At 44.6% G+C, this 27642-nt stretch overlaps 1 protein-coding gene across 2 annotated transcripts in view; it reads left to right on the top strand.

Annotated features, from left to right (window-relative positions):
- The window catches only part of IPO9 (importin 9), a 46037-nt gene that overhangs the window by 1484 nt on the left and 16911 nt on the right, over positions 1-27642 (top strand). The window contains exons 1-14 of one of the 2 annotated variants that reach the window (XM_033415938.2): positions 2334-2442; positions 15354-15415; positions 15635-15721; positions 16453-16654; positions 19451-19539; positions 20244-20330; positions 20838-20957; positions 21069-21169; positions 21353-21411; positions 22004-22155; positions 22827-22925; positions 23801-23907; positions 24274-24413; positions 26659-26818. In XM_033415938.2, coding sequence (XP_033271829.2) covers positions 16594-16654; positions 19451-19539; positions 20244-20330; positions 20838-20957; positions 21069-21169; positions 21353-21411; positions 22004-22155; positions 22827-22925; positions 23801-23907; positions 24274-24413; positions 26659-26818 — 1175 coding nt within the window. In that variant the 5' untranslated portion in view covers positions 2334-2442; positions 15354-15415; positions 15635-15721; positions 16453-16593. Of the gene's footprint in view, positions 1-2333; positions 2443-15353; positions 15416-15634; positions 15722-16452; positions 16655-19450; positions 19540-20243; positions 20331-20837; positions 20958-21068; positions 21170-21352; positions 21412-22003; positions 22156-22826; positions 22926-23800; positions 23908-24273; positions 24414-26658; positions 26819-27642 lie in introns of those variants that run through there. The other variant, XM_004285396.4, reaches the window with a different exon arrangement.

Here is a 27642-nt window from a genome sequence, read left to right on the forward strand (position 1 = left end):
CATTTGATCTAGGCCACTGATGGGAATAGATTCTCTCTCTCCCTCTCACACACACGCCCCATAAGTTACCGGCAACCTGTTACCAGTGTGCTGCGAGCCGTGGAGAGGCTTTGACACGGCAGCCTGCTGTTGGTGACCCAGTAGGAAGGCATGTGACTCACAGGTTTGGGATGTGATGTGCAAGGTTGAATCAAGTCTGTGGAGTTGAATGTGGTACTTTGGACCCTTTGGGGGTTGTTTGTGTTTTTAAATAGTCTAATTTCTTTTGTTTATTGAAAAACTATAGAAATCCACCCCTTTCAGTAACCTCTTTTTGAGATGGCGGATGGTGATCCGTTCCTCAGATACAGTACCTTGCTTCTCTCCTTTCCTCTTCTTGTGGCCTTTCACAAGTTGTTTTTAGCTGTGGGGTCCCGAGTACCTCCTGTCTTCTCTTCAGTCTGAATGTCACACATTTCCTTTGCGCGACCAGTTTCTTTTCCTTTAATGAAAGCAGAGTACATGCCTTCCCAGCCCGGCTTTAGCCAGCAGTCTGTCCTGAGGACGCACGCAGGGCATTGCTCCCACTGTTAGAACACCCTGCAGGCCTAGGCGAGCAGCCGTTCCTGCAAGTGAATGAATCTTTTCCACGCCTTTGGAGCTGCTTCATGTTTTAGTTTTATCCTAGTAGAAGAAACCTTGCTTTCTGGTCCTAGGAAACACATTTCCTTAAAACTTGGAGTTGATGGGTGATCTGGGAGTTGGTGTCTATTATTATGTGTGTTCTTTCAATCCTTTTTTGGTTCCAAGAGGCCCAAGATTGGATGACAACCAGATCTGGTTGTGTCTAGTCCCTCTGTCCCCTCAAATAGCCACACTGTCTTTAGGAGCCTTATTATTGCCTCACGTGGGAGGCTGGTCCCAACTGATCCTGAAGATTAACCCATCTATTCCCTTTGACAAAGGGAACAATTTCTAATTTAATTTGGGGGGAAAGACACAGGTCAGCTGTCAACTCTCTGTTAAGTGGACAGATAAGAGAGGTGGCCATGCTCTGACCAAATTCTGGAGTAGAGGGGATTTTAAGAAGCAGTTATCTTAGAAAATTGAGGTGCCGGAGCCCAAAGTACATCCAGGTCATTCAGTCTGCCAGCTGGTATTTTCCGGGAAAAACTTGCCTATTATCAGTTACCATGTTTCCCAGAATGGGAACCTGTCCTCTTAAGCCAAGAAACGGTATGTATGTCAGAGACCCACCTGACTTGTACAGTGGGCTAATTTTGAAAGGATGAAGATAGGCTGCGCCCACCAGCCTGCTCTCCTGGGATGGTCTTCTTCAGTCCCTGTGCTTGCTGTTTTCCCTAGTCACTTGGAATCTGAGGGAAACCCAGCAAACCTTTCTGACTAGTGAAAGCCTATTTCACAGGGCTCAGTGGCAGAGAAGATGGTGCCACTAGCCACCTTCTTCAGACAGCACTCACATCCTGAACTGAGAAACTTATTACTTGAAAGTTGGAGGTTCCTCTGCTATACAGTATTCCAACAGAGCATTGGTACCCTTTTGTTTCCTTAGGAAGACTGAGAGTTTGAGTTTTATCAACAGGGTTTGTAGGAATTTAGCTCTACCTCAGTAAAGTAAGAATTAGTCTGTTTGATCTGTTAGAGCATTCTTCTAATTCCATTTTGTTTACTAGGTGGGATCATATCAAGCATCTTATGAACACAGTATTTAAAGAGAAGGAAAGTTTGTGAACTGCCAAAGGTCTCTTACGTCAAAGTCTAATGTTCTCTCCTCAGCTTTATGAGCTCTTTTTCGTGTGACTTATTATGAGATCGTGACTTTTGACAATGTCAGCTCTCTTTTTTTGGTGTACTTATGCTTGACTTTTTTTACATCTTAGAGCGAAGTTATTTGCTTTTCTTTCCTCTCTGTTTACCGTCCTCTAAGAGCAGCCTCACCTGAGCGGTGGAAGGTGTTGCTTCCATTCTGAAGCTTTAATTCTCCAGGCCAGCCAGTGTAGCAGAGCCTTTCTTATATGACTAGATTTAGGCCCCAGGTCACTTTCTTCTTTTAGTCACTTCTTGTGTCTGTTAGAAATGAAGACATTTGGCCTTGACTTAGTCTCTTCTGTCTTGCTCCCAGCAGATGTGTCACAGAAGATACATTTTTTCTTTCCTCCCACCACCATTATATTGAGCTGGGGAGGGGGCATTATCTCTCCCTCGCTTTTCCTGACATCCAACGCTGCCGAGATATCTGTGTTGATTCCCCATCTTAGGTGCCTAGAGAGATGATCCTGCTGGTGGAAGTTTGCTTTCTGGTTCTCATGGGCGCTTTTCTGGCTCTCTTCCAGTGTAGCGTAAGCACTGTCACCTGCGAAGGGAGCCCTCCAGGATCCAGACGCACTCCTGGGCGTGTGGCGGGCACTGAGCCGAGCGGAAGGCGGCCACGCTCGGAAAAAGGCCAGTGGTGCAGTTTTCTTTTTCCTTTCAGCTGTGGTTTTGTGAAAAACCCTGTGAGAAAGGGGGACTTCTCCAGAGCTCTCCTCAGAACTCCCTCCTTCCCGGACAGTCCCTGTCCCCAGTTCTTCCTAGTACGAGCCTTCCTGACTGTCCAAGCCTCATGTCTCCAGTCGACCCTTAAGACCAGGAGCATGTGTTTCTCAGTTTATCCTTTCTCCTCCATGCTCTCCTTTGGATCTTCCCTTCTCAGCCAAGTTATAGAAGGATCGTGTTTTTGCCAAGTGGGGTGAAATGAGAGAAAGAGGAGTGAGGAAAACCAGAGAGGGCGGCAGAGACTAAAAGGCTAGAGAATGATTAAGGAGAGAGCAAAAGATTCCTTAGGAAGTCAGAGGCTACCATTTTGGGTTGGATTAAAGGTTAATCCAGAACCACTTAGAGTCAGGGTACAAACCCAGGTTAACCCAACAGGTCTGTCCTTATTCACCTTGGGAAAGGGAACTAGAGAAATTAAATTTCTTAACGAAAATGGCTTTAGAAAGCTAACTTCATACAGCCCACTTGAGAATGTCCCCCTTTGGCCTAACTTCACAGATTGAATCTTAGTTTAATCTGTAATTGGTCCTTTTCAAGCAAGACAGAATAAAACAGCTCTGTCTGTCTGTGTCTCTTGTATTTTCCCTGCCTTAATCATTCCAAAGTAAGTTATTCAGCTGTTCTTTCTAATGCTTTCTAAAGAAATTATGTTAATTTCAGAAAAACTGGAAATCCCCCAACACACACTAAAATATAAGGACTTTTTTCTTTATGGATATACTTAGTTATACTTCATCAAAGAATATCGTATGATCTCTGTTAAGTGAATATCTGTAAGTAGGATTGTTCCTACTTCACAGAAGTCGTCAGTGGATAAGGCAGTGGTGTTGATCAGAGTTAAAGTAAGTCAGAGCAATTGAGGGTTTTTTCTGGCTTTTCATCCTGTGAGTTTTGCAGAGCACAGAGTTCATCGCCCGCACACCACCACTGTCACGTCTTGTCAGTGATGCTTCATACAGCTTTTAAGTAAACTAAACTAACTAAAAATAAAATTAGATTTTATGATAGGAAACTTTTATGGCGACTGATATCCTGTATTTCTAATGGGTATATGGTCTAGACAGACTAAATTAGGTTAAATAAAATAATAATTGATATTTTCCCTCATATCTCCCTGTAACCTAATGCACATGAGCTCTTTGTCTTTGAATTTGGGGGGTTTCCAAACCAGAGTTGATCGTGTCACTGTTTTTGAAACTCTGGGAGCCTGGAGGAAAGAAAATCTATTCAGTTTATCCATTCTGTTTGAAAAATTTGTCTTTAGATGATCCTCTTTGAAGATTTTCTTTCCCATTAAAGCTTTTGAACAAAGAATCATGTTTTTCGAACTTTCGAGCTTCTACTTTCGAACGTGGAGGAAATAAACTTTCAGAGAAAATCCATTCTATAATGCTTGTTGTGGGTATGAGTCCCCTGGCTGACTTTGGTTCCTGGGCTCCCACATGGATCTTAATCTTCTGATGATCCCTCACTCTCACCACCTTTTACAGTCTCAGTGATGTGTGACGCACGGTGCTTGGTGGAAATCAGGGTGTGATCTCTGATAGGTCCCTGGACAAGAGGAATTTAAAGATTATGTTATAGAATGAAGGGCTCCCAGTTGTCGCCACCCTCAGCAGAGTGCGAGCACTCCCGGCGCTCAGACAGAAAGCGTGTATTCACACTAAGCTTTTCTTCAAAAAGAGTGAACTTGAGGTTCTCAGGTGGATGAGAAAGGACCCCTGTGTAGAGTTTGCCTGGTCTTCCTGCTGTAATGGCTCTTCTGGTCGGTGGGAGTGTGGACTGACGGAGAAGGCCTGCTTCCTTCTCCCTTCCCCTTCTGTGAGCCTCGGCGCAAACCCGACGGCAGCATCTGTGCTTACTGGGAGGAAATTACTCAGATTAGTTTAAGCTTTATAGTCTCCACTCGTGTTTCAAGCCCTCCTCAAAAAAAGTCCTCATTTACACCTCAGTGTCTTTTTCACACCTTATGATTAAAGATTTTGTTTATCTTGATCTCATTACTTTGTCCCTGTAGTGATGATCCAGAAATTGTACTCTTGGCAGGAACATTAAAAATGCATATCAGAGTGGTCCATGCAAAAATTATTGAAACAGTGCTGTAAAAGAAAATACTGCGTGGCCTGGATAATTTGTGAATATGTTTATAGTCATTCTGAAGGACCTCATATAGGCTCGTCAGAATTGGTTGACAGTATCCAGGGAGCTAAGCCTGGGTAGACAGTGACGTTCTTAGCAGACTTAGGGCCATAAAGTTAGCATCCATTGTCACACCAAGTATCTGAAGTCAGAGGAAGTCTGGGAGCCTTACAGAGCGTTACAAGTACTCTTTCTCTCTCTCTCTTTTCTCTTTTTTTTTGGCCACGACATGCTGGGATCTTAGTTCCCTGACCAGGGATCGAACCCATGCCCCCTGCAGTGGAAGCTCGGAGTCTTAACCACTGGACCGCCAGGGAAGACCCCACACATGCATTTTAGAGTGCTTTTTTCCATTAAACTTGAACATTGGTTGGTATCCAAGAGGTGTTCCTAAGTTATGTCTGGCTCATCTGTGTTTTAGTCCATTTGGAAAGTTGATTCCCATATCTTTGGGTTGTAGGCACCTACTGTTTATTCTGTTAAAAATGGGGTTTTTAGACTTACCAGAGGCTGAAGTCGCCAGATTAACCCTAAGAATTAGAATGGATTTCAGCATCTTTAGCGGTAATTCTGCAGGTGTGAAGTGTTTGCTTGTGATTTAATCACTTAATAAATGCTTTAGAAAGAATGTGGCGGCTTTTTCGGTGGTCTTGCGAAAATTCTCCTTTCCTGAGTGAAATGATAGGTGCCGTAAGGTTGTATCAGTAACTGAAGCTTAAAATAAGGGTGTAATAAGAAAGAGTTAAGAATCTAAGAATTCAGTAAGGTAGCGTAAATTAAAAATACAAAAAATTAAAATATAAAAACCAATAGCCTTCATATACACAAACAGTAAAAGGTTAGAGAATATAATGGTGTTTTTTTAAAAACCCTTTACAATAGCAACAAAAAGATGAAATACTTAGGAATAAAATTAACAGGAAACGTGCAAAAACCTATTAGGGGAAACTTTTTAAACATTCCTGAAAGCCTTAAAAGCAGACCTGAAATGGAAAGGTGTGCGCTGTCCTTGCATAGCACAGCTCAGCATTCCAGATGAGTGAGAAGGGTTGATTCTGAAGTTCACAGAAACCTAAGCTTGGAAGAAATAGCTCCAAAAACACCAAAAAAGGAAAACTGTGAGGAGGGACTAGTTCTACAAGACATTAAAACATTATGTAAAGCCTCTATAATTAAAATAAGCAGTGTGGCACTGGCACGCAAATAGGCAAATAGAACTGTGGAATAAAAAAGAAAGTCCAGAAGTAGACACGAGTAACTATGGAAATGTAGTATTGATAAAGGTGGCATCTCAGATCATTGGGGTAAAGATGGACCTTTTAATAAAGGTGCTGGGACAATTGGGTGGCCATTTGGAATTAGATCAGTATCTCACACCAGACAAAAAATTAGCTTCAAATGATTAGGAATCTAAATATTGAAAACATGAAACCATAAAAGTTTTAGAAGAAAGTATGGGTGAATTTTTCTTTATCCTTGGCATAAAGAAAGGCTTTCTAACTATGACTCAAAATCCGGAGGCAGTAAAAGATTGATAAATTTGACTACATTAAAATTTTAATTTTCATGACAAAAAACACCATATAAAAAGTCAGTACCAACAAAACAAAATTATACCTAGGCCTATCATATTCAAACTGCAGAAGACCAAAGACAAAGAGAATATCTTAAAAGGAGTGAAAATAGTGCCTTACCCATAGAGGAACAAGAATTAACAATTGGGCTTCCCTGGTGGCGCAGTGGTTGAGAGTCCGCCTGCCGATGCAGGGGACACAGGTTCGTGACTCGGTCCGGGAAGATCCCACATGCCGCGGAGCGGCTGCGCCCGTGAGCCATGGCCGCTGAGCCTGCGCGTCCGGAGCCTGTGCTCCGCAACGGGAGAGGCCACAACAGTGAGAGGCCCGCGTACCGCAAAAAAATAAAATTAAATTAAAAAAGAATTAACAATTACATTGGACCGCTCTTCAGAAGCCATATAAGCGAGAGAAGAGTGGAGTGAGATATCTCAAGTGAGGATAGAAAAATATTACCACCTAGAATTCTGTATCCACTGAAATCAGCCTTCAAAACTGAAGCATTAAGACTTTCTCAGACAAACAAAAATTGAGGGACTTCATTACTAGCAGACCTGCCCTGCAAGACATGTGAACAGGAGTTCCTGAGGGAGAAGGGAAATTATACAGTAGAAACTTAGATCTCAAAACAAGCTCAGAAGAAATAAATAGAGATGAAAATTTAAGTCAGAAGACAGCTGACAAAGTGAGAGAAATTTTCACAGCATATACCACAGACAAAAGGATAATATCCTTAATATATAAAGAACTCTTAAAAATTGAGAAACAAAGGACCAAAACCTCAATAGAAAAATGAGGGGGTGGGGCATGGACAGAGAACTCACCCCTCCTCCTAAGTGTCATTAAAAAGGCACTCAAACACACACAAATAGTTTAAAGTCCCTCATGATTTAGAGAAATACAAATTAAACAACATTAAGATATCATTTCTCCTCTATCAGACTAGCAAAAATTTTAAAGCACGTTCTGTTGGTGAGGTTGTAGAGAAACACTTTTTTTTTTTAACTTATTTATTTATTTATTTATTTTTGGCTGCGTTGGGTCTTCGTTGCTGCGCGCGGGCTTTCTTTAGTTGCAGTGAGCCGGGGCTACTCTTCATTGCGGTGCGTGGGCTTCTCATTGTGGTGGCTTCTCTTTGTCACAGAGTATCGGCTCTAGGCGTGCAGGCTTCAGTAGTTGTGGCATGTGGGCTCAGTAGCTGTGGCTTGCAGGCTCTAGAGCACAGGCTCAGTAGTTGTGGTGCACAGGCTTAGTTGCTCTGCGGCATGTGGGATCTTCCCGGACCAGGGCTCGAACCCCTGTCCCCTGCATTGGCAGGCAGATTCTTAACCACTGTGCCACCAGGGAAGTCCTGGAGAAACACTCCTTAACAGTGCTAGTGGGAATGCACATTGGTGCAGTCCTTCTGGAGGGAAATTTGGCCACACCTGACAACACTACAAACACACTTTTGACCCAGCAGTCCCAGTTCTGGGAATCTACCCTGAAGATACACATTTAACAATATAAAAATACATGCTGCACACTATTATTTACTGCAACATTGTTTATAAAAGCAAAATAATTGAAAGCAGTCTAGCTGCCCATATGTAGGAAAATGGCTGAAAAAAGTATGTGTATCCATACAGTGGTATATTATGCAGCCATAAAAAAAGAATAAGGAATCTTGAGGAACTGTTTTGGAATGGTTTCCAGATTATAATGTTAACTGAAAAAAAGCAAAGTGCAAAAGAGTATAATACACTACTTTTCATGTAAACAAGAGGATACAAGAAAATACACATGTATCTGCTTGTTTATGCAAAAGAAATACCAAAAAGATAAACCAGAAACTGATTGGTTATCTATGTGGAGCGGCTGGGGAGAGGATGGAAGGAAGTTGTTAGGGATGAGGAGGGAGCATATGCCTTCTTGTGTAGCTTTAACTCTGAGAATCATAATATAGTTTTACATACCCCCCAAAATAAGTAAATAATTAAAATCAAACAATGGAAGGGTACAATTAGTAACACATGAACCTAACTATTACAGATGAACAGTGTAACTACTACTAGGTGTTGTGGGAGGAAAGAACTAACCTAAGTAACTTTGGAAAACAGTATTTTGGTTTTTTGTTTTTTAAATTTTATTTATCTTTGGCTGCGTTGGGTCTTCGTTACTGCTCACGGGCTTTCTCTAGTTGTGAACAGGGGCTACTCTTCATTGCGGTGCCTGGGCTTCTCATTGCGGTGGCTTCTCTTGTTGCAGAGCATGGGCTCTAGGTGCACGGGCTTCAGTAGTTGCGACGTGCAGGCTCAGTAGTTATGATGCATGGGCTTAGTTGCTCCGCGGCATGTGGGATCTTCCTGGACCAGGGCTTGAACCCGTGTACCCTGCATTGGCAGGAGGATTCTTAACCACTGCACCACCAGGGAAGTCCCTGGAAAATAGTATTTTGACTGTATATTGTAAGACTCAAGTCAAAAAGGACTGTACACAAAAATTATACTCCAGTTAATATATCTGTTTTCCACAAGTGTTAATAGTTCTGTAATTAGTTTCTGTGTATACTAAGATTGAACAAATAAGTAATTTTATTGTAGATAATGAGAGCCAGATTTATCACTATCAGAGAAAGCATTACAAATAAGGAGGACAAGCAGAGTGAACCTTGAGATATTGGATTGGCATTTGAGTTATCAGTAGATAGATGGATGGATTGGCAGGCGGATGGACAGACAGATGTATGTGTAAGCATGGGTTAGTATGCATACATGTGTGTCGTAGTGCTGTTCTCTGAGAGGGCCTAGGAGCAGTGATATCCCAGAAACAGTGAGCACACCTAGCGCCCAGATCTTGATTTCTAAATAGCATTCTCCACTAAAAAGCACCAGGGCTCCTTGGAGGAAAAGTTGATTCCAGGGTTTAGGCAGAGAAAATACAAGGTGAGCCTAGAATATATCCTGTGATAACAGAATATAAGGAAGGGCTTGAAAAACGGTGGGAGCATGTGGAAAGGCCTGCAAGAAGGTGTGCTGGCGGCCACAGTGGAACAGCTGAGCAACAGAACAAATAATGAGAATGTTGGGTTAAAACTCAAGAAGTGAAATGAATAAGCATGAGTCCACACGGGTCGAAATAAATAACGGAGACAGGACAGTGCTTCCTTACAAAAGAATTGCAAGTAATTAGTAAGTGTAAAGAGAATAAGAAATACAAAAGCACCACAGGACAAAAAACACAGTAATAATTGTTGCAGGCAGGATCCACAGATGGGTGCTAAAATCAATCAGTGAGTGTTTGAAGAGAAACAGGATATGAACATAATCTCTAAGTATCTCTCTGAAGATTTTTGTCATTTGTAAAGGGAAAGACAGTACGTTTACAGTGGAAAATCCAGCAGACCGCACATTACCAAGTGGTCATGGTTAACATTACCAATAAGAAAATTTATCAACATTATAATACGCTAAGGACACAGCATCACTTCCCTGATATTCTTGCCAAAAATGAATAACCTCAATCTGATCATGAGGAGACGTCAGTCGAATGAACATCAAGATGTGTTCTACGAAATACTGACCGTTACTTATCAAAAGTGGTCGGGTCATAAAAGACAAGGAAAGAATAGGACTGTCACGCATTGGAGGAAACTGCTTTAAGTCTAAAAATTATTTCAAAGTTAAACATTAAAAAAAATAGGCATAGGGATTTCCCTGGTGGCGCAGTGGTTAAGAATCTGCCTGCCAATGCAGGGTACACGGGTTTGAGCCCTGTTCCGGGAAGATCCCACGTGCCACGGAGCAACTAAGCCCGTGCACCACAACTACTGAGCCTGCGCTCTAGAGCCCATGAGCCATAACTACTGAGCCCACGTGCTACAACTACTGAAGCCCGCCTGCTTAGAGCCCGTGCTCCACGACAAGAGAAGCCACCACAATGAGAAGCCTCAGCACTGCAGTGAAGAGTAGCCCCCTCACCGCAACTAGAGAAAGCCCGCGCGCAGCAATGAAGACCCAACGCAGCCAATAATTAATTAATTTTAAAAAATAGGCATAGGGGCTTCCCTGGTGGCGCAGTGGTTAAGAATCCACCTGCCAATGCAGGGGACACGGGTTCGAGCCCTGGTCCGGGAAGATCCCACATGCTGCGGAGCTCCTAAGCCTGTGCGCCACAACTACTGAGCCTGCACTCTGGAGCCCGTGAGCCACAACTACTGAGTCCACACGCCACAGCTACTGAAGCCTGCGCGCCTAGAGCCCATGCTCCGCAACAAGAGAAGCCACTGCAATGAGAAGCCCTCGCACCACAACAAAGAGTAGCCCCCGCTCGCCGCAACTAGAGAAAGCACACGCGCAGCAACAAAGACCCAACGCAGCCAAAAATAAATAAATAAATAACATTAAAAAAATAGAGCAACCCAAATACAAAATAGAACAATATGAAGGAAAACATTTAAAAAGAAGTAGGCATAGATTATTTTCAGTAGTTTTTCACCTGCTTACCTGGATAAGCCTTGAACATGGAACATTGCCTGGAACAACTTTTTCCTGATATTAAGCTTTTGTATTGCATAAATACCCTTTGGATGGCTATTTCAGTGGAATCTAGTTATGATAGTTAGCACTTACCATGGAAAGTAACTTTAGTTACATCGATAAGAAAGCCAAACAGTGTACTCATGATGGGCAATAAAAATAATAGGACAACAACTGGTTTTTTTTTTTCTTGTGATGAAAACTTTTAAGAGCTAGTCTCAGCAACTTTTCAGATATGCAACACGGTATTATTAACTGTAGTTGACATGCTGCATGTTACTTCCCCATGACTTATTTATTTTATAACTGGAAATTTATACCTTTTGACTCTCTTCACCCATTTTGCCCACCCGCCCCATCTCCAGCTTCTGGCAACCACCAGTGTGTTCTCTGCGTCTGTGAGCTTGTTTGTTTTGTTTTGTTTTGTTTGTTTGTTTTAAATTCCACATATAAGTAAGACCATATGGTATTTGTCTTTCTCTGACTGACTGACTTTACTTAGCATAATGCCCTCAAGGTCCATCCGTAGTGTTGTAAGTGGCAAGACTTCATTCTTCTTTATGGTTGACTAATATCCTATTTTGTGTGTGTGTGTGTGTGTGTGTGTATCTGTACTCACATACATACATACCACGTACATATTCTTTATCCGTTCACCTATCGGTGGACACTTGGGTTGTTTCCACATCTTGGCTATTGTAAATAGTACTGCGATGAACATGAGGTGCATATATCTTTTTGAGTTAGTGTTTTCATTTTCTTTGGATAAACACCCAGAAGTGGAATTGCTGCCTTAAATGGTAGCTCTATTTTTAATTTTTAGGGGAACCTCCATACTGTTTTCCATAGTGGCTGCACCATTTTGCATTTCCACCAACAATGCACAAAGGTTCCCTTTTCTCCACATTCTTGTCAACACTTGTTATCGCTTATCCTTTTTAAAAAAAAAAATTTATTTACTTATTTGGTTGTGCTGGGTGTTAGTTGTGGCAGGCAGGCTCCTTAATTGTGGCTCCAGGGCTACTTAGTTGTGGCATGCGAACTCTTAGTTATGGCATGCATGTGGGATCTAGTTCCCTGACCAGGGATCGAACCTGCACCCCCTGTCTTATCCCCTGCAGGGACGTCCCGTTATTGCTTATCTTTTTGATAATAGCCATTGTGACAGGTGTGAGTTTATCTCATTGTGATTTTGATTTGCATTTCCCTGATAATTAGTGTTGTTCAGCATCTTTTTCATGTGTCTGTTGGCCATCTCTAGGTCTTTAGAACAGTGTATATTCAGGTCCTCTGCCCATTTTAAAATCCAGTTGTTTTACTTGCTATTGAATTGTATGAGTTCTTCATATATTCTGTATATTAAACCCTTAATAGATACATGATTTACAAATATGTTCTCCCATTCGGTAGGTTGCTTTTGTATTTGGTTGATGGTTTCCTTTGTTGTGCAGAGCTTTTTAGTTTGATGTAGCCCCACTTGTTTTTGTTTTTGTTTTTGTTTTTGTTGCCTTTAATCTTGGTGTCAAATGAAAAAAAAATCACCAAAACCAATGTCAAGGAACTTACTGCCTATGGTTCCTTCAAGCAGTTTTATGATTTCAGGTCTTTTACATTCCAATCTTTAATCCATTTTGAATTGATTTTCGTGTATGTTGTGAGATAGTGGTCCGGTTTCATTCTTTTGCATGTGGCTGTTCAGTTTTCCCAGCACCATTTGTTGAAGGGTCTCTCCCTTCCCCATTGTATATTTTTGGCTCCTTTGTCATAAATTAATTGACCATGTATGTGTGGGTTTATTTTTACGCTCTCTGTTCTCTTCCATTGATCTGTATGTCTGTTTCTATGCCAATACCACACTGTTTTGATTACTACAGTTTTGTAATACAATTTAAAATCGGGGAGCGTGATGCCTCTAACTTTATTCTTTCTCAGGATTGCTTTGGCTGTTTGGGTCATTTGTGGTTCCATGCTGATTTTAGAATTGTTTGTTCTGTTTCTGTGGAAAGCGCCATTGGAATTTGGATAGGGATTGCCACGGCAGCTCAGGGCCCAGGCTTTAACCCCACTGATCATAGCTCTCAAGTCGGATGGTGAGCCTGTTGTAACCTGTGCACCTGCCACGACCAAGCAGTTCTGAAAGCTGCTGTCCATTCTCAAAAAAGTGCTGTCCGGTAGGAAGAATGTGAGTCACATGAACGTTTTAATCATCTAGTAGCTAAAGGGTAAAAAAGAAACAGGTAAAATTCATTTTTAATACTGTAATCATTTAACCAAATGTATGCGGTGTATTATTTCAATATGTAATCGATATAAACTTTACTAAAATATTCCACAGTATTTTGTTTCATACTGCGTTTGCAGTCTGGTGCATGTCTTACATTTCCAGCACGTGTCAGTTCTCGGAGGCCGCATTTCGGGTCCTTAGTAGCCACTTGTAGCTGATGGCTGCCATATTGGATCACGCAGCCCTGGAAGGCAAGATGCGAAAGTTAGGGTGCGCTCTTGGCCTTACATTCTGCTTCCTCTTTTCACAAATATATATTTGATAATTTACTCCTTTGCAAGTATAAATTAGATCTAAATTCAAACTTTTTTTCTTGTGGTAAAATACACTTAATATAAAGTTTATCATCTTAACCTTCTTGAAGTGCACAGTTCAGTGGTATTAAATACATTCACGTTGTTGTACAGCCCTCACTGCCAACTATCCCCATTTCTTCCTGTAAAACTGAAACTCTATACTCGTTAAGCAGTAACTTTCCAATTCCCCGTCCCCCAGCCTCTGGCAGTCACCATTCTACTCTCTGCCTTTATGATTTTCACTACTGTAAGTACCTCATGTAAGTGGGTACGTACGTACTTGTCTTTTTGTGACTGGCTTGTTCCCCTTCGTGTACTGTCCTCAGGGTTCATCCATTATAGCAGTTGCTTTAGCCTATTGCAGAATTTCCTTCCTTTTAAAGGCTGAGTAATATTCCATTGTACATATAGACCACATTTTGCTTATCCATTCATCTGTTGATGGTCGCTTGGGTTGCTTCCACATTTTAGCTATTATGAAATATGCTGCTGTGAACATGGCATACAAATAAATATCTCTTCAAGACAGTGCTTGCATTTCTTTCGGGTATATACCCATAAGTGGAATTTGCTGGATCATATGGTAATTCTATTTAAAAATTTTTAAGGAGCCACCACTGTACTGTTCTCCACAGTGGCTGTACCCTTTTGCATTCTCACTAACAGTGCACAAGGGTTCCAGTTTCTCCACATCCTCTCCAATGGCAGTTTTCTGTTTTTTTGATGGTAGCCATCCTAATGTATGTGAGGTGGTACCTCAGTTTTGCTTTTCATTTCCCTAATGATTAGTGATGTTGAGCATCTTTTCATGTGCTTATTGGCCTTCATAAATCTTTGGAGAAATGTCTGTTCAAGTCTTATGCTCATCATTTAATTGGGGCATTTTGTTGTTGTTGAGTGGTAGAATTTCTTTATATAACTGGATGTTAGTGGCTTATTACATACCTATTTGCAAGTTTTCCCGTTCTGTGGGTAGCTGCTTTTACGCTGTTATAGTGTCCTATGATGCACAACATTTTTTAATTTTCATGAAGCCTAGTTTTTCTTTTGTTACCCGTGCCTTTGGCGTCACATCCAAGAAATGATTGCCAAATCTAATGTCATGATGTCACGAAGCTTTTGTCCTATGTTTTCTTCTAAGAGTTTCATTGTTTTAGGCCTTATTAGGTCCTTGACCCATTTTGAGTTAATTTTTGTTATGGTGTGAGGTAAGGGTCCAGCTTACTCCTTTCGCACATGGATATCCAGTTGTCCCAGCACCGTCTGTTGAAAAGACTGTTCTTTCCGCACTGAGTGATCTTATTCCATCGATCTGTACGACCGTCTTTATGTCAGTACCGCACTGTATTGATGGCTGTAGATTTGTGTGAGTCCTCCAGTTCTGGTCTTTTTCAAGACTGTTTTGGCTATTTGGGGTCCCTTGAGATTCCATATGAATTTCAGCATGGGTTTTTCTGTTTCTGCAAAAATCCAATCATTGGGATTTTGATAGGGATTACATTGAAGGATCTAAATTTTAATTTGGGAGTCAGAGTTGTTTGTAGCCTCCCAATATGCATTTCGAGATTACTACTTACGTTGCTTGTTAGAAACTGCTCACTTACAACAGTTGTATTTTTAGGACTAAGCCTGTGAAGGCCAGATTTTCTTAGACCTAATCATCTCTTCTTTGGTGGTGTACATCTGGACAACTCCTGAAGTCTCACCTTTTAATTTTCCTTTGGGGTTAGATAGCAGCGGTTTTTGGTTAGATACTACGTGCATCGCTACCTTGGAAGGCGGAGACGGCTGTGCAGCGGTTGGAGGAAGTGAGAGGTGCTGGACTGTTCATCGCGAGCAGCCCTGCCCTGCTTCTCTTGCTTAGAGGAGCCAATCTGAGCAGTCATCAGCACTCTTGGAGCCACTGAATCCTCTGAAATCTTTCCTGTTGGCATCAGGGTTAGAGCTCAGTAAACCACTATGGCATTCCTGGGCGCTCTTGGACTCACAATAGACTTTTCCCTTCCAGAATTTGGTGTTCACCTGGCAGAGCTGACCGTAGATCCTCAGGGGGCATTGGCGATCCGTCAGGTAAGTCGAGACTGATTGGCCCAGTTTATAAGTAATTTCCCTTTACTTGGTGAAACTTTCTTATGGGAAAGTGAAAGAATAAGGCCACTTTATAAATAACTTAGAATTTTATACCAGATTTAGATAGACTTCAGATGAATATATCGGGCCGTGTGTACGATTTGTATGTGTGAAGAGAGTCTTTTTCTTGCTGTGCTACTTGGCTTACTCTTTTCACAGCTGGCATCAGTCATCTTGAAGCAGTACGTGGAGACTCACTGGTGTGCCCAGTCGGAGAGGTTCAGGCCTCCTGAGACCACAGAAAGGGTGAGGAGAGGTACTCGACTTGTCTGCCTGTGGAGATGGTGAGGGCCGTTCTCTGACCACAAGGAGCTATCAGAAGGCCATGGAGTGACTGGTAGCTGGCATTGCAGGAGCCATGCTACAGATGAGAGAGCTCGAGTGCCAGGCGGACCTGGGTGCAGATGCCAGTTTGCCTTTTACTAGCTATGAAATACTCAAAAAGTATTTTAACTTCTAAGCTTCAATTTCCTAAATATCTAAAATTCCAACTTTAAAGAGTTGTTTGAGGGTTACATGAAATAATGTTTCTAGTTAGTCCAGTGCTGTGCAACCGTGCTGGGCCCCCAAGAAATTGTGAGGTAGAAGGTCTGGAGCAGCGCTGTCCATTGGAGCTTCCTGCGTCATGGAAACATTCTGTGTCTGTGCTGTCCAGTACAGCTGCTGGTCACCTGTGGGTGCTGAGCTCCTAAAAGGTGGCTAGGGCAGCTGATGTGCTGAATTGTTAACTTCATTTAATTTTAATTAATTTACATTGAAATGGCTGCATGTAGCTGGTGGCTACCATAATGGACAGCATAAGTTTAGAGACCATAGTTAGACTCTCTGGATGAATTACTTGTCCAGTTGGCGTATTGGAGTTTTCCATAGATATGCAGTGTCTTGTACACATTGCTTTTCCAGCATATGAACTGGATAGGACTCTGCCACTCACTTATAACCTGGTCTAATGGCAGGTGGGCTTTTCTCCTCTCCAGGCAAAAATTGTCATCCGGGAGCTATTGCCCAATGGCTTAAGAGAGTCGATAAGCAAGGTGCGCTCCAGCGTGGCCTATGCGGTGTCAGCCATCGCTCACTGGGACTGGCCCGAAGCCTGGCCCCAGCTCTTCAACCTGCTCATGGGGATGCTGGTGAGCGGAGACTTAAACGCAGTCCACGGCGCCATGCGAGTGCTTACAGGTATTGGAGACCATCCCCTGGTTTTGCCCCCTGGATCCCACGCATCACCCTCCCTGCTGCTCCTCCAGCTGTCACGTCCATGGCTGTCCTCCCGAACCGGTGACACTTCCCAGGGGACGAAGTCGGTGTTGTGCTTCCGCCACTGCGAGCCCTTCCCACTCAGGAAAGAGTCAAGTGTGGCGGTTACGCACGCAGACTTCAGTTCACAGTCTGGCTTAACCTTGACCCAACCTACTTCGTCTCTTGAGCTTGAGTTTCCTTGTGTGTAAAATTCAGGTAATGATGGTGTCCACCTCAAAGGAGCATTAGGCGGTATAAGTGAGCTAATCTGTATAAAGTGACCTGTGGTAGCACACAGTGGATTTTAGCCATCATGATTAGATCATTATTATATATTATTTTTCTACTTGGTTCAACCAAAGCAAAGTTAAGAATAGTCAAGTTGAATTTTTATGGAGATATAAGAAAGAAGATAAAAACAGTCCCACTCTGCAATCCTGATCTTCGTTTGGCCAGCTTAGAAAAATATGTAGTCTTTGGTGTATTTTCTTTCTTTCTGTTCTGAGAAGTTGAGAGAAATACTTGAACTTTGAGTCCAAGGAGACTTAGTGAACAGCTCTTCTAAGCTTAGCTAACCTATCAGTCCCTCATAGGACCTATCCTTAAATACCCCCAGGTACGGCCTGAGTCTCCCAGTCTCTTGCAAATTCTGCCCTGCTTCCTGTCCCCCATGTGGGGTCACTGCTCTCCTTTGCTTTCAGGGAATCCTTATGTGGACCTTAGCCACTGGGTACTGATCTGTTAGAAACCACATTGCTTTCTGTTTATATAAGTTTGCGAAAGTCTCACCCCTGTCTTACCACCTCCTCCGTGATCTGCTAGCTTACCTGAAAGGTATTCTTACCTAGTTAGGAACGCTGTTACAACCTTTTCTGAGTGTCAATCAGTTTACTAAACTTGGCATTTGGGCCCAATTTTACTAGTCCATCTAATATTGATAGTAGATAATACCAGTTCTATGTCCAAAAGCAAATCGCCCCTCTCCTTTTGTTTCAAGCCCCCTCTTCCCGTGCCCCAGCTGCCTTTTTGCACCACCCAGTGTATTTTTATTGATTACATGTGACGGGTGCTCAGGGCATAGAGCTGACCTTATTGAAAAGGTCAAATGCTCCTTGCTCAGATGCTCCCTGCCCGGCTTATTGCCCTTGTTTCTCTTGTACGGCGTATTATTCAGGTGATTTCTCCTACCCCTCTCCGTGGAATGAGCTTTCTAGGATTCTTTTTTTTACGGTACGCGGGCCTCTCACTGTTGTGGCCTCTCCCGTTACGGAGCACAGGCTCCGGACGCGCAGGCTCAGCGGCCATGGCTCACGGGCGCAGCCGCTCCGCGGCATGTGGGATCTTCCCGGACCGGGGCACGAACCCACGTCCCCTGCATCGGCAGGCGGACTCTCAACCACTGCGCCACCAGGGAAGCCCTAGGATTCTTTACTTACAAGCTCATGATGCCAAAATATCAATTAACAGACCTATTTTCTACTAAGGAAAGGAAGCCTATTCCCTTCCAGTCTTGCAACACAAAGTTCAGCTTCTTTTTTAAAAACCTGGAGAAAAGAATAGTTGTACGTTTGTATATACAGTTGGCTTGCTCAAGAGCCCTTGTTGTGCTTGACTAAGGAAATCACTGTTCAGTGAGATGACCTTTCTGTCAGCCACACACCTTCACGTGAGGCTGGGCCGCGCTCCGGCAGCTGCAGCTCAGGTGTGCATGCGGGGAGCAGGGCACTGGTGTGGGGGTAGGAGCCCGGCAGGAGAGCGGGTCTGACTCTCGTCAGGGCTGTTGAAGGTGCTGTCCCAGTCTCTCGAATGTAATAAGGCTTATTCCCATTACACTTAGCTGTTTATCAATGACAGCTAAGGCTGATGGTGTGAAGGAAATGCAGACACAGCCGCCAGGGCTTGAAATGAGTGATCCATGAGCCTCAGCTTTCTCTTCGCTCTCAAAGAGCTTTGGAGACTGATGTCGCTGGCATCCCATGCTTTTTCTGACCTGATGAGTGACTTCAGAAAACTTACTTTGGACTTCAGCTTGTAAAGTGTTGATAAATTGAGGCTATCAAGAGTGATCATGAGAGTAATGAATGTGGTTGGTTAAGCAGCAGAGGCCACTGGGACTCGAGGGCTTGTATTCCACGCTCAGCGACACAATCCCGAGCCCTGCTTGCTGTCTCGGTGCCTTGTGAGGTTTTGGAAGTGAAGGGAAGGCTGGGACCCACACTTGCCTCGCCTTCCTCAAGTCTCATTCCGCAGCCGGGGTGCTCTTCGCCACCGTCACGGGGTGTAAACCCCCTTCTCTTCCTCTGAGCAGTGGCCTGACCTCTAGGTCAGTAGACATCGTCCCCATCTTCAGGGTGGAGCTCAAGCCAGGTAAGTCTGCACAGACTTGACTGTGTGCATCAGAACAGCTTCTTGGGCAGGGTATTGAAAGTGGAACAAAGGTGAGACGCCTCCAAGTGCACCTGGATGGTGACAGTGGGCACAAACTAGATTAATTCCGAATTTTCCTAAGGCAACCTCACAAGGATTCTTACACAGTTCCGTTACAGGTTTTCTTTCTTAATCTCGTGTATTCTCCTTTATCTCTGCGTTCTCTTTCCCTTCTAACCAATAATTGACACTACTTCCGTACGCCAGGGTAAGTCTCCCAACCAGTGTCTTTCCCTGTGTGCCGCCTAGAAGCAGTTCAACAGTTTTCACGCGGAATGTCTTTGTAAAGCGGGGCTTTCTTCTCTGTAGAATTCACTCGAGAAGTCACAGACACCCAGATGCCGCTGGTTGCTCCTGTCATTCTCCCAGAGATGTACAAGATCTTCACCATGGCCGAGGTACGAGTCTCAGCTGCGCCATCCAGCAGGCAGAGCTGCTCGGGCTCTGGCCAGCCGCCCCCGCTCAGGGGGCGCCCGCTGTGTTGGCTGCCGGTCCCCAGACCTGAAGACAAGAACTGACAAAGACTGAGCTGGGATGATACTTAGGCCTTCGCTTGTAACTGCGAGGACAAGCCTGTGATGAGAGCGTGCAGTAGCTGCAGTCTCCCCTCACATCTCACCCCTGCTGCCTTGGTGCTGCCTTGCCTCTCACGGGGCAGCCCACCCAAGCTTGTTCGCCTCAGCCGAGTACTTGGAAACGATTCTACCCCTGCACTGCGCCCGATAAGCCCTTCCTTTACTCTGTATGCGTTTGGTTAACCTCCCTCCTCCTCTCCGGCCCCAGCCAAGGGCTGTGTTTTGACAGAAATACGTTAACCGTGTTGGGATTTCAGGCCGTATCCAGCTTCATATTTTTGTCAGATTAACCCACAGAGGCCTGTATGTAAGGCTGATTCTAATAAGTTCTGACATCGTGCTGCCTTCCATTCTCTGGATTACAGAAGAGTCTGTCTCCTGGACATGAGTGATTGACATTTCCTGTCTCTGTACCTCCAGTCCCATGTCAGGATTTAGTAGTCACAGTTTAGTCTCACACACGCGCATGCACGCACGCACGAACGCACACCCACCAGTCTCATGGCTACACTGTAACTTGTTTCCAGGTGTATGGTATTCGAACCCGTTCCCGAGCCGTGGAGATTTTTACCACTTGTGCCCATATGATCTGTAACATGGAGGAGCTGGAGAAGGTGAGTGAGCCTTTAGGTTGGTAACAGACGGCCTGCCTAGAGGTCTTCAGCACAGCAGTGCCAGGACGGACACTCGCCGTGTTGTGGATGCAGTGAATGTTCTGGTTAAGTTCCTCATCTGCGTGTAGCTTAGTTTCCTTTCGTCTGAGCCTTATTTTTTCTAACACCTCCTCCTGCATCTTTTTCACGCTAGTCATCACCCAGAACTTCACTGCTCTTTTATCTCTCTCCCATGTGGAACCAGCCTAGCTGAAAAATACCAGTCCCTGGGATTGAGAAGCTGGCCTTATGTAATAGCTTTGAAGAAGCTCCTGGTGAGGAGCTGCCAGTGTTGGATAAGGACACAGCAGACCTTGGGGACACCTCCAGTGACCTTGTGGCCACGCCCTTCTGATTGAGGCCCGAGCCTGAAGGGGTCTGGAGACAGCACGGGTCTCGGTGTTTGGTGCATGCACTGAGCCACTGATTCGGGCTGCGTCCAGTACTGACTTTGGTTTCTGCCGCCAGGGCGCGGCCAAAGTCCTGATCTTCCCTGTGGTGCAGCAGTTCACAGAGGCCTTCGTCCAGGCCCTCCAGATACCAGACGGCCCCACGTCTGACAGCGGGTTTAAGATGGAAGTCCTGAAGGTAAACATTTACTGCGATGGAGGTGCTGGGGGTTTGAAGGGTGCTCTGAAAGCAGTGATTTTTTCCCCATAGCACTTGTAACTCTTGGGATTTTTCTCTTTAACTTCCCAGGCAGTGACAGCCCTGGTGAAAAACTTCCCAAAGCACATGGTGTCCTCCATGCAGCAGATTCTGCCTATTGTTTGGAACACCCTAACTGAGAGCGCAGCTTTATATCCTTTCCAGAAGGCTGACGGGCCTGCCAGCCCATGGTTGGGAATCTAGCCTTGGGTCCTAACGTCCATGTGGTTCCGCTTGCTTAAAGAGTCTGCTCCTAGTGCTGGAGTGTACAGCACTCCCTTGTAGAGTGTGTCCAAAGCAGACTGCTGATTCTGTTTCTTTACTCTTCATTGTACTTATGTGAGGACAGAAGTAAACTACACAGAGGAAGTGGAAGATCCTGTGGATTCTGATGGTACGTGGCGTGTCTCATCTCAACAGGTGCACCACTTAGTGGGAAAGGGAGCCAGGAAAAGACAGAACAGAGGCAGGAACTTAGAGGCTTCATGCTCTTAAGAGAGTGTTCTCACCGAGTTTCCTCTAAGTGTATTGGATGTGGGGAAATGAGAAGTTGAAAATCATTGATCTGTTCCTCATGGGCATTTGCGTAAGTCTCGTGAAATTGTAGAATTTCTGAGTGGAAGATATGTTCAGTGTTTCTGATTCTTTTTTGGGGGTGGGGGGTGGTGCCTCGCTGCACAGCTTTTGGGATCTTAGTTCCCCGACCAGGGATTGAACCCACACCCTCAGCAGTGAAAGCGCTGAGTCCTAACCACTGGACCACCAGGGAATTCCCTGATTCTTTTACTTGAAAAGCCAAAGAGTACTTAATAGCCTCAAGTTCCTTTCTTTGACTCCTCAGCCCCTTCTCCCATTCCCTGGAGAATAATAATTAGCAAGTGCTTTAACTATTCATTAACTTACAGAGATGATGTGGTTCCTTTCCAGCGTCTGTGCTTTCCTTTTGCTTCTTGTCATTAAAAGCTTCTCTCGTGTGTTTCCTGTAGGTGAAGTCCTGGGCTTTGAAAATCTCGTCTTTAGCATTTTTGAATTTGTCCATGCTCTCCTAGAAAATAGCAAATTCAAAAGCACCGTCAAGAAAGCCTTGCCTGAGTTGATTTACTATCTCATCCTATACATGCAGATCACCGAGGAGCAGGTAACAACGTATGGGAGACAGTGACCGGCTTGCATTCAGAGAGTGCAGCCTGCATGTGGGGTCTAAGTCAGGCGACCAAGTGATTTTGAAGAATAGACACCTGAAGAGTAACTTCATGGGAGGGTCTAGAAAGCTCTGATGTCATTATGTTGCCGAATCCCCGGGTGTTGGGGTTTTATCAACTCCTGCACTAGGTAATTGGGCTTTCAGAGTACTAATACTTTTACATCTATAGGACCGCCAACCAAAGGCCCAGATAGCCAGAAAAGCCTACCTTTCTCTATAAATAGTGAGATGTAATAGAGTTCAGATCATTAGCCTGGTTGGTGAACCATTAGACCAGAAAAGAGCATTAAAAAATATGATAATGCCTGTCTCGTGTGAACAACACAAGGGTGGACATGATTTTCCATTAAATGCCCATCAGACCTACTAGACTCAGCAAATTGACGTATCTGGGGGTAACAGCCACCTACAGTAGGAGGGGCCAGCAGTCAGCCACCTTCTGCAGCGGCCTTTGCTGCTTAGCTTGTTAAAGGGCTCGCTTCTCTGCATCAAAGAGAATAGCATTCTGTTCAAGCTGAGAACAAGAGGCTGAGCCATTCCAGTGTGTGGATGGAAAGGGGAGCAGACGGGAGCCTCAGGGAAGCCTGACGTCCTTGTCCTTTCAGATCAAAGTGTGGACAGCCAACCCCCAGCAGTTTGTGGAAGATGAAGATGATGACACCTTCTCCTACACTGTCAGGATCGCAGCCCAGGACTTGTTGCTGGTAAGAGGGCCACCTTGACACTTCAGCCAGATGATCCTGAGCCGTTCCTCTTCTTTCCAGATCTCTAACCCAAGCTGAGCAGTGTTGTTGGGTGACTTTGTCGTAGACTTTTGGGGGATAAGAAGAGCATCTCGAGTGACGTCTGAGAGTCCGGAGTTCCAAAGTCACTGCTCCCGGTTCTGATTTACGTGTGGATGTTAGGTGTAAGAATTGTGCAGAGGATAGTGTTCTAATGAGTAAGGATGCTTGAATCAGGAGCTTCTCAGTTTCATTCACTCTTCGGCAAGAAGCTGTAGCACAAACTAGACGTTGGCAAGTTAAAAAAACTTGCCGAGAGCTTGGACACCCAGGTGGCTGCTCATGTTTCTTTGGCTCTGACTGGAGCCCAGGACTGTCTCTAGGCTGAGGGTCTGTGAAGAAGCTGCCACCTGCCGCCTGTCAGGTGCGAGGCCTGTTCTCGTTGTTTCATTGTTGGTGAGCGCTCCTTGTTATCCTGCGGTGTTTCTAAGGCACCTAGGAAAGACCACGCCAAGTTTCAGCTAGTAGATTAGCCTTGTATTTCCACAGTCAGGCTCCCAGAGAATAAATATCTGGTCCCCTGCCATCCAGAGCTGAGTCTCTCATTGACCACTTAGGCTCTGCTGAATGTAGCCAGAGGGAGCTGTCCATTTTGTGAGCTTCACAGTGCTTGGGCACTGCGGAAATATGGGTACTGCTTTACCGTAGAGACCTTAACATAATTAGGGGCTGTATTTTGAGTGTACCTAATTGGGCTCAGCCGTGTGTATGGGAAGGAGTTGGAACCATTCAGTGTGCAATGAAGCTTGCAGTTTAATTTGCACAGAAACATTTGTTAGCGCCTCTCCTCCCACCAGGCTGTGGCCACTGATTTCCAGAATGAGAGCGCAGCAGCCCTGGCCGCCGCAGCGACTCGGCATTTACAGGAAGCTGAGCACACCAAGAATGGCGGCACCGGACATTGGTGAGAGTGGGCGGCGGGTGTCCCACTGAGGGACGTGCTCTGGGCATCAGGTCGGAGGCAGGCGTGTCCTTGCTTTGCGTTATCTGTTTTAAAGCAGTTCTTCCCATCCTTAAAACAGTTGGCTAAGATGCTTTTACCCCATTTTAAAAAGGTTTGAAAGGAAGGACTTTTGCTTTGTTTTTAATTAGAAAAACGTGTTATTATTAAATTACACCGTTTTCAGTTATAGGTTTAGATCGGAAGAGCAGCTCAATGCACTTTGGGGTCAGGCTGTGCTGAAACGCCCTTTCCTGAATTGGCTTCCCTCAAGCGTCTGTCGCTTTGACCGTGGGTGTGTGTGACCAGGCTGTGGTGTCCCTTTGGCAGGTGGAAGATCCATGAGGCGTGCATGTTGGCCCTCGGCTCGGTGAAGTCCATCGTCACCGACAGCGTGAAGAGTGGCAGGATCCCCTTCGACATGCATGGCTTCCTGACCAACGTCGTCCTCGCGGACCTCAACCTCTCAGGTAGGTTTCAGCACCGTGCTCAGGCCCACCATCAGCTCAGTTCTGTTGTTCACTTGGGCAGGTAAACCTCGGGGTGACCATTCTTCTTCCACCCTAAAGCTTGAGCTCGTCTGAACCTCTGAACTGCCCAGAGACCTTGACTCAAGCTTCACCCACTGAGAGACTAGGATTGCCTTGTTCATAGCTCTTCATGCTGTTCTCTCACACTGTTCTCCCAGTCAGCGCTCAAGTCCCGGGTGTTTTCTGGCGTCTGAATAGAGTGCAGATTTGGCTGCTCTGCCTTGAGAACTCTGCTGCAAGCTCTGTCATTGCAAAGTCCCCACGCCCTCAGGCAGCCTGTGTGTGGTTCATCCTTCCTGTGTGCTTCTTGTCAGTTTTCTCAACCTCTTCTGTCTACATGATTAAATGTCCGTTCCCATGTCCACGTTCACTACTAGCCTTAAAAAGTAGCCTCGACTGCGTGAGCCTGACTTCTCAGCAGCGCAGGGCAGCGGCTGAGAGGCGGCGTTGTCTCTGTGTGACGATCTCCGTGCCTTGTTCTTACCCTCAGAGCCCCCAGTGCTGTCTCTGCTTCCTCCTTGAGTACTTAAGTCGTGGGACCCCTGCGTCGTCGAGGCCGTGTCAGTGCACTCACTGCTTCCTCTCCGTAGGATGCCCTCTGGGTAGCTTAAGCCATTGGAAAATGTTCTCCACCTCTCCTTAGGCCAGCTGTCATGGGGCATCTCAGGCCTGAGTCACAGAATTAAGATGGTTGAGCATCCAGAGCTCCGGACCCACTGAGCACGTTCCTATTGATTCTGCATTGACCACGTGCTGCGTTATGTTGTGGTTGACAAATATGTTTTCTTTCTCCTGCTAGAATGTAAGATATTTGAGTACAAGCCACGTCTAATATATCCTTTTGCCCCACAGTGCCTGGCACCTAATGGACATAGTGTAATCACGTGTTGAATGACAGTGTTGGAATTTCTCAAACTCACCAGCACATTTTTTGTAGAACTTGCCCTAGCAAAGCTTTTCTGTACAAGCCATTCTCAAACTTTTTGGTCTCAGGACCCCTTTACACTTTAAAAAATTATCAGTGATCCCAAGGAGATTTTTTTGTGAGTCACATGTAGCAGTATTTAACATATTAGAAATTAAAACTGAAAAGCTTTCAAAATATAAGAAATGCAAGCATACGTTCCATTAGCTGTCAGAGCCATGGTGTCACACATCAGTAACCTCTGGAAAATTCCACCGTATACTCGAGAAGGAATGAGAATGAAAAAAGACAAATAATGTCTTGGTATTGCTATGAAAACAGTTTTAACTTTGGGGACTTGCAGGTGTTCTTGGATGGTGCTCTCCATTACATGAATTAGTATGTAATTATTTGGCACCGTTTGCTAGGTTCTGTTGAATAGGTTCCATCAACTAAATGTTTATTGTACAGGTAACTAATTTAAGCTCTATAACAGCTGAATAAGTATAGTCTCTGTCCTCAAGCATCTTATAATAGGCAAGGGGTAGTAATCCTTACACCAGTGCCTAGAATATCAAAACATATATTTGTGTCATGTTAGAAAGCTAAAGACATGGGCTTAAAGTGGCAGAGACAGTTAGGATTACTTCAGCCCAAGAGATCGGTTAGATAATGCAAGGAGAGGTGAGTGTGTTGGCTTATAAACAAAGCACAGAAATGGCAAAGGAAGATGTTGACTTCCTAGGGAGGGGTGTGTGCCTGCGTTTGGAAGGCACAAAGGGAAATGAGAGGTAATGCTAGAGTCACTGATCTGAGGGGACCTTGAATGCCGTGCGAATTTAGATGGGCTTTATTTGGTAGACTATGGAATTTGCTGACATTTTAAATAAAAGCATGACAGAGCTATAATTTACAGTATTCCAATAGTGGTCCAAGAGTAGGAAAAAACTGGCAGTGGAGAAGACATCTAGAGGACTGACTAGTAGTGTGGTAAGGGGTGGTGAGAGCTGTGGTGGGAACAAGGGTGGGGGGCTTTGTAGTCTAGGAATATTCAAAATGTACTTTGCAAATAGTGAAAAGTGAAACTAGGGAAATGATTCTGTGCCATAGGTCATACATTTGCTTTTATCTTTCAAGATCATGCTTTTTCTCTCCATTACGTTATGTATGTTAGGTGGTATCCAGTTACTGCAACAAACTGAGGAATAGTGGTGGGGAGGAGGGTGGGCAGTAGCAGAAACTTGTATTGTTCAGCCTCTAACTGCTCTCTCTTCCTCCCAGTGTCTCCTTTCCTCTTGGGCCGGGCCCTTTGGGCTGCCAGTCGGTTCACTGTTGCTATGTCCCCTGAATTGATCCAGCAGTTTCTTCAGGCAACAGTTAGTGGTCTTCATGATACACAACCCCCATCAGTTCGAATTTCTGCAGTGAGAGCCATCTGGGGGTGAGTACGCCACCTTAGGACAACGGAAACTGTTTTAAGAGAAAGTTGCTCAGGGTAGAAGTCCCAAACAGCAGTTGTCCAGTGGATTATGTTGCTTGGAAATTTCTGAAGATCTCCCGCGGAATGGCTGTTGGAAGGACAGGGAAAGAAACCATACCAGAAACATGGCTTCTGTGAGTCCCGGATACATCCTGTTCCCTTTTACTCCTTGTTCCTTTTCAATTCACTCCAGCTCTGGAATCATCTAGACCAACTCCCTGTCTTACAGAGAAGCAGAACCTGAGGCGCCGAGAGATAACTAACTTGCCTAGGGTCGCACAGCAGCGGGCCGTAGAAGCAGGCTTAGCGTCATTGGGTTGATTGATTGCCTCTGTATTGGAAACCAAATTTGGGATAATGTAGCCTGGAAACACTGCTTATTTTTTCCCAATTTTACCTCTCTTTCTCACAGCTAGTGTACTAGTAGCTCTATTAGTCCTTTATTTATATTCCTTCTCAGACCACAGGGAGTATTGATGTTTTCAGGAGTATTTTCAAGTCCAAACTTACAGAGTCTCAGTTGAATCCTAAGAATTGCTTGAAACCCTAAAAACGCAGAGTTCACCTTCCACCTGCCTGCGCTACCTCCTTACCTTTTGAAGCAGAGATTGAGGTGCTGGCATTACTATATGTCTTTAGAAAGCATTGCTGGGGGAGGGGGGAGCAGGGGGGCGTGCCGGCAAGATGTCTGAATAAGATGTCCCTCGCTCTTATCCCTCCCACAACAACAATTTGGCATCTGTCCAAGCGAGGAGATTGTCAAACTCAGTGCCATCTAAGGACAA

The sequence above is a fragment of the Orcinus orca genome, chromosome 1, assembly GCF_937001465.1.
Source record: "Orcinus orca chromosome 1, mOrcOrc1.1, whole genome shotgun sequence".
Classification (NCBI taxonomy): domain Eukaryota; kingdom Metazoa; phylum Chordata; class Mammalia; order Artiodactyla; family Delphinidae; genus Orcinus; species Orcinus orca.